Source organism: Copidosoma floridanum, unplaced genomic scaffold (genome assembly GCF_036245765.1).
Source record: "Copidosoma floridanum isolate Cflo_tuat_1 unplaced genomic scaffold, Cflo_Japanese_pri ptg000029l, whole genome shotgun sequence".
NCBI lineage: Eukaryota > Metazoa > Arthropoda > Insecta > Hymenoptera > Encyrtidae > Copidosoma > Copidosoma floridanum.
Window position 1 is genome coordinate 2,307,462 of NW_028321906.1, and position 13,508 is coordinate 2,320,969.

At 32.6% G+C, this 13,508-nt stretch overlaps 2 protein-coding genes across 2 annotated transcripts in view; one reads left to right on the forward strand and one right to left on the reverse strand.

Moving 5' to 3' along the window:
• The window catches only part of LOC106644186 (protein trachealess), a 363,163-nt gene that overhangs the window by 77,424 nt on the left and 272,231 nt on the right, over positions 1-13,508 (forward strand). The gene's annotated exons all lie outside the window — the stretch shown is intronic.
• LOC149373665 (uncharacterized) lies at positions 11,110-12,796 on the reverse strand. Its single transcript, XM_089595999.1, has 3 exons — positions 12,611-12,796; positions 11,959-12,529; positions 11,110-11,442 (listed from the first exon to the last, which is right to left on the reverse strand). The coding sequence occupies exons 1-3, from the start codon at positions 12,681-12,683 to the stop codon at positions 11,226-11,228; spliced, it is 861 nt and encodes a 286-aa protein (XP_089452125.1). The 5' UTR covers positions 12,684-12,796; the 3' UTR covers positions 11,110-11,225.

Below are 13,508 nucleotides of genomic sequence, written 5' to 3' on the forward strand. Positions count from 1 at the left end.
ACACCAATGAAACACAGTATAATCAAAGGTCAGTCGAAAAAATTTTGCCTCATAAATGCCACCACAAGGCAAGATAATATAATTATGCAGAGTCATGATGTGTCATTGTGATTTGCTTGTGGCTGTACAATACATAGAAAATTAAACTGTGATATTTGTTTTGTTCTATACTTTCACAAATATCACAAACAGCTGTAAAAGACAAACGGAGGAGCGAGGTAGCACCAACGAGAGGATATAGAGATAGAAAGAGAGAGAGAAATACGATAAGATTATATTAGATTAGCTTTTTATTAATTACAAAGAGAGAGAGAGAGAGAGAGAAAGAGAAGTTACACGTGGAAGAAGGCGGTTTAGTTGCATTAATGAATCGAATACTGCATTACTTGAAGCAAGTTATAATTAGATGAAATATAGTGCAAATAAAAAATAAGAAACTCTTCAGCCCTACATAAATTAGCTGTCTGTATCGCTTATTTACCATAGGTTAATCAAATGTGTAACCACTTATCTGTTAAGTGCGGGTTAAAGTAGTATTACACTTCGGTTTCAAAAGTATTTTTTTATGATTTTACTTCAAGTATAATTATGATTACTTCTTTGTCTGTTTGGCGTATTACAACTCAAATGCGCATCCCATACAACTTAAGAGATGTATACACATACACTTTTTCTATTATAGTGTACTGACCTCAAAGAGGTATTTCCATTGGTAAAGTATGTATCTACTAGCAGCCCCCCGTCTCGGCTTCGCCCGAGACTTACTAAATAAAATACCGTAGTGTGTTGACATGTAATGTGAAACATTTTCAGTTAGAAATTTTACACATATTCCTGATACATCTCGGAACAAAAATCTTCTTATTAAAAACATATTTTTTCGGAATCCATATAGTTTATTTGGTCAAATGATAAGGTTATTGGGTTGTGAAAATTCAAAAAAATAATTATGCTGAAAAGTACCGTGCGTTCTTTATGCCATAAAATAATCGGTGGCCATAAGAAGCCGTTGATTTACAGTTTCTTCCGTGTAATTCACGAAAACGGCTATTTTTTAAAGCTGTTAAGATTTTAAACCCCCAAAAAATTTATATTAAAAAAAAATTTTTTTTTCTCATATCTCACAACTTTATTACCAGAGCAACAAAGTCCTGGACCTTAAACCCTACATTTTTATTGACACAAAAACACAAATACATTTTCTACTCATTAAAAAATCTGAAGTAGGATCTTTAAAGATTTCAGAGATTGCTGTGAGGGTACAATGAAAAGCTGATCTCTCACGTAATGGACTCTTTAGTTGTCGATTTTGACGCTGCCGTTTTAATCACGATAATTTTCTGCGTCAGTTTCTTGACGCCTAAGTAAAATTGTATTTATTAGATACACTTGAAGTTTTTCTTCCAATTCACCCTCTTGCGACTTTTGGCATGCTTAAAATTTTTGTGACCCCTAAAAGATGTTTTCTGTCAACTTTGTTAAGTTCTAATATATTTGTTGGCAAGGAAGTTCGACGTCCGATGGCCCTAAAAAAGACCGGTGAGCTTCTTAAGTTAACTCTTTCTTGACTGCAGTTAACAGCAATTGTGACTGCCTGGATACCTCAGGGTGATCTTCTCTGACTTGCTGTTGAAGACTCAGACTGATCGGGAGAAAAATTACAAAGTCTGAAGCTTTGGGGCTAGTTGTTGTGCTCTTTCCCAACGTCTCCCGGTATAACGTTAAAGACGTTAGTGTCTAAAGCACCTTTTTTATTGGCAGATTCAGTTGTTTTGGTGATCTTAGAAGGGGAGATTGGTTAGTGATACTTGTCCAGTGGAGGCTGTCCCGTTGGCTCAAGTTTTTTTTCCTACATAGCTGTTATAGGTTTGCTCAGAGCAGACCTTGGAGAGTATCAGTGATTCCTGGTTGAATGCTTAGAGTCGAGAGGGTAGTATAGGGTCGTCGGTCACCGGGTTTTCCAGCCTTGCGAAGAACAACTCGGCAGGTGACGTCTGCTAGTGAATGGCTGACTTGGTTTAATAGTGCCCGTCTTTAGTTAATGTAGTCTTTTAGTCGACGAATTGCTTCCGGAAATGGTAGTAAAAATGTATTTGTTGGCAAGGTAGTTTACACTTAGGTGGATCCTAAAAAGAACCGATGAAATTGATGGTTAAGTAGGGAACGTAAATACTTATAATGGCCCTAATAAGCGCCAGTGGTGAAACTTCCAGACTATTCTTTATTATTATTCCTGATGATAAGGAGCTGGCTACGGGTTGCTTGATTCTTACCCTGGGAGTCTCGATGTGCTGAGACAATGATGGAGGAAGGTACGCCGCTGACCAGAGAATATCTCGTCTCGGGTCGTTTTCCGGATAACCAACCGCTCATCGTTAGACGGAAACATGTGGGTAAGCGCGTTGGGGACACGACGACCAAGAAGGTAGCCGTTATGGCTGCCCATGCCCCTCAGAGCTGTTTTCCCTTGCTTACATTTGTAGCCAAAAATTCTCTAACTGCACCAGGTGGGATGGTGGGACTACCACACAACTTTGAAGAGTTGGTGCAGATTGTGCTCTGGCTATAGATATGTCTCCTGATATTGGGGCAGAGACGGCATCGGTTAAAATTAATTTTTTTTTTTTTATCGCACTTGTCGAGATTCAGGGTGAATGGACACCTAGGTCCCTTCCCCCTTAGAGAAAAGTGTCGCCCGTTACCGGGATTCCCAGCTGCAAGACTATCATCTCCATTCTCTATACAGCTCGTTGAACTGCCGAAGTTCGACTACAATCACTATCGAGACGCTCCGGCGTATTATAACCACACTTATTTAATTATGTTGCAGGTAGCTCCGATTTTATGTCGACGCCACCTAGCGGATTTTACTGAACTAAAGTGAAAAGCTGGCGTATTTTTGCAAAACTTTGAGCTCATTTATTGCTATTGTTATTAAATTTCTTAAGATAAAAACTATACTAAAACCATCTAGGAAATATCATGAATCAGTGTGCAAAATTTCAGCAAAATCGGTTTAGTGGTTTTCGCGGTTAGCGATTACAACGGTTTTAGCGACTTTGCTTTATATATTAGTAAGATGATAGGCTATGTATATTTTATGTATGTAGATGCAAAAAGTATTTTTGTTACAGAGTTAGGAATGTCTTATAATAATAAGTAATTAGATATAATAAAAGATTTTATCATAAATTAAAAACTTGATATTTGTTTTTAACTTTTCTAACACACATAACAATAAAAATATCAAAAGCTTATAAATGAAAATGAAAACTATTATATGTATTGGTCATTAAGATGTGTTTGAATAACTTATTCTTGTACGCATCGTTGAACAAGAATAAGTTGTTCAAACTCATCTTAATAACCATTACCTAAAACTGTTTTAAGAAAGGAAACATACAAGAAAGGAAAATTTATATTCGAGATCAAGTGAGTTATGACAATAACACTGTAACTAACTCTTAAAAATTGTGGACTGTGAAAGGATATTGTTGCTATCTGATGCAACAATAGTACATAATTTTAGCATATTTAAGTACTATGCATTTCAGAACCGTGAATGATTTAAATAATACTACCATACTGTTTTGTTACTAGTTAACGTAAGAACATCAAAAGAGATACCGCATAATTCAAGTATACGATTTATTAATATCTTAAGTGAAATGTGAAAACAGAGAACCACATTGATATTCATAATGACTACAAAGAAAGTGGACTGTGATTTTTAACTCTATAGCTTATATTCAGTTCTCGTTATTGTATTATTTAGCATTTTGTTTTATGCACAAATATTATTTTACGATAAAATTATACGTAAACAATTAATGATACAATCAATCGAGAGCACAAGTTTTGGTAATAAATGTTAAAGTGTTACTTTTGAATAAGAAATTATTTATCTTTTGTCTTTCTAAAGACAATGATGCGATGAATATGTAAGTAAAGCAAGAAGCGATAAGCTCTGTTAATAGATAATTACAAAAATTTCTCAAAAAGTCATTATGCATATTTATCAGAAAATAGTATTTCACTTGTGGTAGGCTAGAGTCAGAAGAGTTTCTACGAAACTAAAAATATCCATTACTACATTAATAAATTAATAACGGTACCTTCCGCCTTGACAATGTTAACCACTCTGTAAAGTTATATTCAGTGTAGAAACATTTGCTTTTCACCGTCCTTACAACTATTCAATGGCATGGCTTATAATTTCTTACTACCCTAAAAAAACCTTTTTTTGGTACGCAGCGTTTAGTATTCCATTATATTTTTTAATAAACTTGTATGTATATGTTTATTAGACATTCGTAGTATGAAGAAAGCATCGAAAAATACGTTTTCAAATAATGAGAGCAAGGCAATGATTGTAGTTTCATGAAACTATAAGCAAATAAATTGTATGGAAAAGTCATAAGGATTGAGTTTACATTATAACTATTCAATATTGCAGTTAGTAACCTAGAAGTACAAGGTAAGCTTTTGTTTTAATAGTTTTGAAAATATTGTTTGATTCAAATTTGACATTTTGTTGTAAATTACATATCTATGCTGGTAAGATAAGAAATTTTTTAGACCACGTGATACTGAAAATTACAAGCAATCTGAAACATTCTTTTTTTTTAGCGTGAGTACAAAGTAGCTCGACAGTTTGTGCTTTCTGGCCACTGTTTCAGATTTGATAACATATACCAATTTAAATTTGTATAAAAGAAAAACATTATTGTTTGTTTCTAGACATACATCCAAATGCATTTTCTGAAGAATAAAATGTCTAATTCTCTCGAATTATTCTTACGCACATCCGCTTTTTCTAAAAAAGATATACGCCGGTCCTCTCATGGTTTTTTAAAATATAGTTACAGTTAAAAATATGAACTTACTTAAAATGTGCATTTTTTGACATGCTTCGCGTGCTTTAATTATTTTGTCATTCGATTTGATTTACGTTTACGAATATTTGTCTATTTCGTTATTCAATTGTTATATATATAATCGAACAAAATAATTTTCCAGCATTTACTGTCATATCAAGAGTAAAAAATAGTAGTTCTCCTACGAGTTTGAAAAGTCTCTGTTTGCGAACCGAGAGGTTTGCGGCCCAAGCCGAAGGCGAGGGACGTAACGAGGTTTGTAAAGGAGACTTTTCGAACGAGTTTCGGAAAACTGCTTTTTCGCCCGAGGAAGTACCAGCCTCCCAAAACCACCCGAGGGCGGAAAAAAAATTTTTTTGCTATGTATTAGTTGGATCCTTCCTTCAAACTAATAATTTTATCTACACTTTTTTAATTTTAAATACCATGATGAATACTTCAAACCTTAGATAAGTAAAGTAATACATAAACTCTTTATTTTAGAGGCCCTATAATAATTTCAGGTAGTTCAATGCATTACTTTTTGAAAAATGTTATACATTTCAGGTTATGCACACTGAAACATTTTCATGATCAAGAAATGCGTAACTTTTCTCTCTCAATTAGCAATTGATTGCTTTGTATTTGGGCTAGATTAATTCCTCAAAGTACCAGCTTGAAGGCTCTTCTCGTTTTCTCGTAATTTTGGGTATAAACAGCTAGATAATTCGTTATTAACAATAAATAATTCATCATAATAAGGAAATCGGTAAAGTAGAAACTCTGGCCGATGTACTGAATGCCTTACTCTTACGTAAATATCGTATCAGAAACGTTTTTTTGAGAACCACATCAAGTTGTTAGACTGATTCTATATTTTAAATCTTGTCGAATATCAGCACTCTACTGTTTTTTTTAATTTTTTAACAGCCAAAAATATAGTTAATTGGTCACCTAGATCAAAAAGTTAAATTCTCATTGCTTGCTAACAATGGAAAATTCTTTACTTGCCCATCTTATAGGTGTGTAACGTACCATTTTTTGCTGTCATAGTTACTATTCAACGGTAGTTTGATTGTCCACGAATACCATTAAAAAATTATAAAAGGAGGAGATTTCATCACCTGAAACCCGATTTTTACTTGTTTATTCTCCTTTTGGAGTAAATGGATTCGAGTATCTACTGAAAAATGCATATTTCTAAACTACATATCGCCACAAATACTCTGTTTTTTGGAACTTACGAATAAATGGCATCCTATCTTCTGGCCTTACACTTTTTGTAAAACATATTTGAAAGTTCTTCGATTAAGGAGGCTCCATCATGGAATGTAAAAAAATTTTGAATGATATATTTTCAAAGTTCAGATTACGCTAAATCCAATGGTATCCTCATCTTTGTGAGTTTGTCATCAAAATCCCGAGATAATTCAATTTTAAATTAGCACTTTTCGAGCTCACTTAACACAGCCTATTATGACGGAAGGCTTGAAGCAAAATTTTCATGATCAATTAAACTACTAAAATGGAATGTACAAGCAAAAAAAATACGTACCGTACAGCTGAGATTATCATCTTTAAAAATCGGGTGACTTAATAGGAGTTAGCAATGAAAAAGTTGATACAATAGCTAAAATATTATTTTTGTCTGCAGTTACATTTAGTGCGTGCAGTAACAAATACTACCGGCCATATTTCTCTAGAGAGGGGAAGAAATAAAATATATTGTAGTATACAAGATAGAATAGCACGTAGGCTCAGTTGAAATGTGATAAAACCTCCTTACAACCTTGTCCAACTTTTCTAAGCTACTAAAAATAGATGAAATAAGCTACTAAAAAAAATGATAGAGTTTTCTTTGAAAAGAGTGAATTTCTAAAAATAGTGTAAGTTCTTCGCCTTTAAACATATTTTTAACAAAATTATTCGTTTTACATTGTTACATCTAGTTGTGAGTTCCGAAAAGTTAAAAATTTATTCAATTCTGTAAGTAAGAGCTACTCTTACCTTTAATAGGTTCAGTTTAAATAGAAACTATTTTTTTCTACCCAGTTTTTTTCTGACCTTCAAACGTTTACAGTGCCATTAGTGGCAAATATGGGATTTTCACCTGGTATACATCCAAGGTCGAGTACAAAGAGCTCCTTGGGCCCTGCTTTTACTATTTCTACACAAATATTTTTATTTAAACGAATAAAGTAAATGAAAATGCTTAGAAAACTTATGGGAAAATAAGTTTTTCACATACCTTTGTTTTAAGAAAATAATTTCATGAATCAGGTATAAATAACAAAATTAGCATGTGTATCTTTATGTACAGAAGGTATTTTCTGTTTAGCTTTTTGAGTTACAAAGTTCATTGCATTTTTTACAAAAGAATGATTTAAAAATTTCAATATTTACTTTTCTCAAAAGAATATCCTATATTACTTCACCAGAAAGTAAAATTATACTATTTCAGTCCTCAAAAGTATCTGAAATATTAAAAAAATATGTTTTTGAGTTTTCACTGACCTTGTTTAGCATGATTCTTTAATACATCATATACCATCATACTAACCACAAAAATCACAAACACCACAACAGGAATATTCATTATGAATTATAGAATTATGTTTCTAATTGCAGGTATAACATTTTTGCTTGGGTAGATGAAAAAATCTTTAAGCCTTCAATGAGATAATCCAACTTAGTGAATACGCATGTTAAGTGATAAAACAACGTATTTATTGCACTGCTTTTGTCGTCGTACTGCAATAGTAGGTTAGAATACCAAATTATCATCAGTAATAGCCACAATAGAGATATTCTGAATCAATCAGACTGCAGCTACAGTAATCTTCTACGGGTATCGTTAACAATTATGACCGAATGTAACAGGTTTTGTTTGTGCAATATATGCGATCAATCTTACAGAACAAACTTTCAACTCAAAGTGCACCAACCTGTCCATTCGAATGATAAATCCTATAGTTGTAGAGTATGTTTGAAAAATTTTATTCTAAAAGTACACCTTTTAGATCATGAACGAATCCACGAAGTTAAAAGACCCTTTACCTGCAAAGTGTGTTTCAAAGAGTTTAATAAAAAAAAATATTTTATGGAACACCACTATACTCATACTAATAGTAAGCCCTATGGTTGTAATATGTGTCCTAAAAGTTATATTCGAAAATTATATCTCACAGAGCATGAAAAAATTCATATTGGTAATGACCTTTACAGGTGCAACGAGTGTTCGAAAGGTTTTACGCGAAAAAACTATCTTGTAGATCACATGCGGATTCATACGGGGCAGAAGCCCTACAGTTGTAAATTATGTTTGGAAAGATTTAGTCAAAAAGGTCATCTGACAGTGCATAAAATAACTCACACAATTAATAACCTTTACAGTTGTAAAACTTGTACCAAAACTTACGGTCACAAATGCAGTCTTACAGTGCACGAGCGTACCCATACTGGTGTGAAGCTTCAAACTTGCAAATGGTGTTTGCAGAGTTTTACCCGAAAGAGTCATCTTGCAAGACATGAGCAAACCCACACGGGTATAAAACCCTATGAATGCTTTGAATGTACAAAAACCTTTGTTAATAAAAGTCATCTTCGCAAGCACATGGGGGTACCGCATATACACCACTGTACTCAGTGTGAACTAACTTTTGTCCGGAACAATGAGCTCAAGTAACATTTGAGCAATCAGCATTGATTTTTCACTTAAAAAAAAAAGCCTCAAGTAACTCTGGGTGACAAAATAATTTTTTAATACAAAAAGTTAAACCTGTGACATGATTTGCTTGAATATCATCTGTAAATAATTGTGTTGCCATTACGATGTGAAAATGTTACTATTCTTTTTGAAAAAATAAAAACTTTTGACAATTTATTGGCAACATACTCATGTATTTTTTGTGTACTCAACCTATTAATAATGTTGTTATATATTGAATTATAATAATTCTTTAACAATAAATAAATAAAATTATCTACCATCATACCAAATTTTCTAGAATTTTCTATAAATAAATCCTTTTTTGAAGAAAGTTTTGTGATCCTAATAAGTTTTTAACTTACAATATCTTTAAAAAAAAGTGTTTTTCTGACTTCTAACCTCAAAATAGCACCTTCGCCGCTAGATTTTGGGTTCTCAGGAGGAAAAATAGTATACGAAACTCGTTCGAAAAGGCTTCTTTACAAATCTCGTTATGGCCCTCATCTTTGGCTCGTACCGGAAACCTCCCGGTTCGACATTCGAAGCCTTTGCCAACTCGTATACGCAATATACTATTAACAAATCAATAAAATGGAAATAAAAATAATAGAAAATGACTATTTAATCAAAATTTTATTTTTTAGCCGTAGTAGGTATCTAAGGAGAATGAAAACAATCATTTTAATGAATGTAGTTACAAAATACGATTGGTTGTGTACAAATGCCTAGTTATGCCCCTCACAAATTACCATATCTTATTTTTTTCAATTATATTAAAGTATGTTTTTTAGATTTTCTAACATAAAACATCTTATAATAACAATGAAAGACTGACTAAGTAACTTTCTTAGAAAAGTTGATCTTTCCGAATCGATAAAATTGGAGAATAAAAAAAAATAATGAATGAAACCTAAATCTTATGACTCAGCAACGGCAGGTATTTAAAATTAAAAAATTAAGCTACGGTTTATGAGAATCGGAAAGATAACTCTGAGATGTTACTTATTACATACTTGCACACGTACACACACATATGACTAATTTTAAAAAGCAAAATTATGTTAGATCATTTCAATATGTGAATTTTTATCCCTTACAAATCTTTTAGTATTAAAACAAAAAATATACGTTATCTTTTTATTTTTCTATTATTAGTAACTATTGCCACATTATTCACTCCTTTTTTTACCTTATGCCAAATAATTTAAGTAAGATTCGTAATTACTTTACAGCAAGAATGTTGGTAGTAGTTTTTTCTTAAGGCACTGAATTATTAGAACGACCGTGCCAAAAGGTTGTCTGTTGTATCCAAAGAGACTTAATATTTTTAAATTTTTTATATTAAATTATTTATTAAAAAAACATATGGTTAATTTATAAGCTATATACTGTATGAACAAAAATTCAAGAAACAATGCAGACACTTTTATATCTTCTGTTTTGAGTGTAAAATAAATTTTGAACGTAAAATGAGGGTGATCTGAGTTAGTCACATGACGTATGTGTAGAAGAATATATTATAACGTTATCAAGTTCATCGACTAACTCTAGTAATTATAATCCAAATGAGCTAAAATTTTGTTCGTTACTTCGAGTTGGATGTCTAAGCTGATGGTTTGAATTTCGACCGTATTTTTGGTGCAGCGCTCTTAGACAAAAAACCAGTTTTTTGTGATAACTTTATTTATGTACATTTTATACGTTCACGTTTGTACCCAGATTTATATATCATTAAAATACAACTGTTTTGTTTTACACGTTTTTTTTTCTAGATTGTGCAATCGCACATAACAATTGCAATAAAAATCATTAAAATAAAACTTTTTTATGATCTAAGTTTTTTTCAAAGTGCCTTCTTAACGATTAAATTAACAAATATCGTTTCAAAATGACAAAAAATCGATTATTTGCATCATTTAATTTTTGTACACTACATTTTTAGACAAAATATTTGATACAAAAATTATAGATTTTCTAAAAATGCACTTGTTTGTATTATTTGTAGTGTGATTATACAGTTAATAACGAAAAACGCTATTAAAGGGCTGAAAAAGCATGTTGTACTGCATGCAAGTTTATTATTTTAAATTTCGAGTAAGCATACATGTATGTTTAAACTCAGTGGTAAATAATAACATAATCATACAAAATTGGATACTGTTTTAATCTTGTTTTTTTTAAGTAACACCTTTGCTCTGACGCCTCGTGGATAGGTCATGCCTCAAACGCAAGAGGAAGTGTTTTGTATGCATTTAGCCGCTTTTGATCGCTGGCACGCGGAACACGCAGGAGGTGAAGCCACAATAATGTAGCACTCAAGATTGTAGTACATGTATAGGGCAGGCCCCTTAGCACTATAAAACATCTCCACTGTTTACAAATATACATTCCGGACAAATTTGGGTTGTACTGTAACTTTGTCAATAATAAAAAATTAATTTAATTAATTAATTTTTTCATTGCCAAATCTGTTATACACTCTGGCCTAGAAAAAAATATCTTATTCTTAAGAAAATACTTATTATTAATGAATTTGAAGGCCGTCTGTGGGATTTTAAGGAGAATATTGGCAAGATCAAAATTACTTTTTACTCTGTATCCCAGGATAAAAAAAAATTACTTAAAAAAAGTAGTCACTTTAAACGTTGCAAAGAATCGCGTTACGTTCTGTAAATGAAACTACCGAAAATTTTTGGCAACACATGTCGGTTATACCATTGTAATTGTTGTAGCTGCTGTACTTGTAGATGATCTAGTTTTATCGGCAGCTGCTGAAGCTGCTGGGGCTCTTGCATTAGCTGGGCAGGTGAATACACTTCTTGCTGGAGCTGTTGCATATGCCTTAGTTTCTCTGATTCAAGCTCATTCACTTTCAATCTACAATTAATCAAACAATTTAACGAAATTTTTTTTAATGCTCGTGTTTAAAAGTTGTAATTAAAAAATAAATAATGACTAGCTGTTATATTTTTGGCACTTGCAAAAATTTATCATCAAAATGGTAAGATGCTTGTCTGTGCATTTTGAAGTTAAATCAAATTTTCATTGCCAACTCTTGTCATGTAATCGTCTAATTGCTGTGCATTAAACGTCTAATGGCTGTGCATTAAGGCTGGACTTAATCCGGTGAATAATTTTTTTCTTAAAATGCGTAAGAATTCTAACTTGTATTCAATGTTTAAACTAGCTAAAACCTTTACTACGTAGTATTTAGGACAGTATTGAAAGTAAATTTTGTAGATATCTCTGTAAAATTAATACTTATCATATAGTACTGTAATAAACTGAATACAGAAAAAAATTTTCAAGCTGACCATTACTTTTATTTATATTTTCATCGATTTACTTCGTAGAAATTTTAACAATATAATAAATAATGAAATCTTGTATTACCTGGCATCGTTATAACAAGCAGATGGATTGTAGTAGACATCACTGGTTCGAGCCAAAGGCACCAAGGCTCCAGAGCTTATAGGATGCGGCATTCGTTTTAAAATTCCAAGCTGTTGAGTTGCCGGGATGTATGGATGCAGCGATGGTGTCTGCTGCATTTCACGAAAATGCAATGGCCGTCGGGGAATTAGTGATTGTTGTACGTGTTGATGGGGAGTAAACGTTTGCTGATACGGAGGCAATGGCTCTTGCGGTATGTGCGATGGCTGCTCATTTTGGAGCAATTTTTTAACACCGATAGCGCCCAACTGGCCGAGTGCTGCTGTGGATGGCAGCGATGTACTTTTTTTAGAAATGTTTTGGGTATCAGGGCAATTTTCGTTGTCTTTCTTGAACTTCATTCTGCGATTTTGAAACCATATTTTCACTTGAGGTTCCGTGAGTTTTAACTTTTGTGCCAAGTGAAATCGATGGAACCGGCTCAAATACTTGGTCGTCTCGAATACCTGTTCGAGAGTAGTTATCTGCATCGATGTAAATGCCGTCCTGCTTCTTTTTTTTTTATATTGGTCTGGAAATATTAAAACACACGTTTTGTACACCCTTAAAAACTTTTTTTAATGCAAAATAATTATGTGAATATTATATTTACTTTTCATTTCCGTATCTTGAGGCTTGGGCTCCTCAGCAACATCATCTAGCTGTTTTGAATTCTGAATCTCCATTTTGTCTAGGACGATAACTTTATATTCTAATTTTAATAAAATTATTCCAATTTGAAAGAGACACAGGGCTTCAACTGTCTTTGACGATTTAAAGATTTTCTATAGGTGATATGTTCACGATCACGATAATAGATTCTTACTGACACTTTAAATGTACAAGTTAGAATCGTGAGCTAACACTGAACTTATTTGTAACGCATGGACAAATGGTTTCAAACATACCATTCGTTACTTTCTACTGTGGAAGGGATTACAAGTCCATTAGCTGTTACTTTTTGGTAAGCACTTAATAGGCAGTGTTGTCGCCGATAAGTAAATTCTGTGAAAAATTTCTACTAATAATTAGCGTTGGAGATTATCTATGAGTATAACTGACGTGTACCGTATGGTGATTACTGTATGAATAATGACTTAAACGTCAGACTATATCGATATACGTCATTTATCAGATCCGTAGTGTTTGAGTTTCTGAATATTACAAATCTAAAAATTTAAAATTACTAACATATTCCAAAATACTTAGTACATTACATAAATTTTGCTGAACCTACTCTCACACATCACCAGGGCAAGCACTATAGGTCTTTGCCATGTTTGGATGCACACCAGGTGCGAACCCTATTTTTTCTAGTGAGAGTTCAGTAAACACTTTAAGTAGGAAAACATAATTTATGATGATTAATCAAAATCTCCTTATTTTTTTGCATTAGAGATAGAAAAAATCGATTTCTGATAAGATTTGACGAATATTTTTTCACCGCACTGATTGACATGAAAATATCGGTACAATCAATAGGTTAAAAATCTATTCCAACATTTTTGAGG

What these genes read in the sequence shown, in the direction of transcription:
- LOC149373665 (XM_089595999.1), bottom strand. Translation starts at nt 12,683, where the DNA reads ATGGAGATTCAGAATTCAAAACAGCTAGATGATGTTGCTGAGGAGCCC. An exon ending in TCAAGATACGGAAATGAAAA is followed by an intron (nt 12,530 to 12,610) that starts GTAAATATAATA and finishes TAATATTTCCAG; the next exon opens with ACCAATATAAAAAAAAAAGA. An exon ending in GCTTGTTATAACGATGCCAG is followed by an intron (nt 11,443 to 11,958) that starts GTAATACAAGAT and finishes GATTAATTGTAG; the next exon opens with ATTGAAAGTGAATGAGCTTG.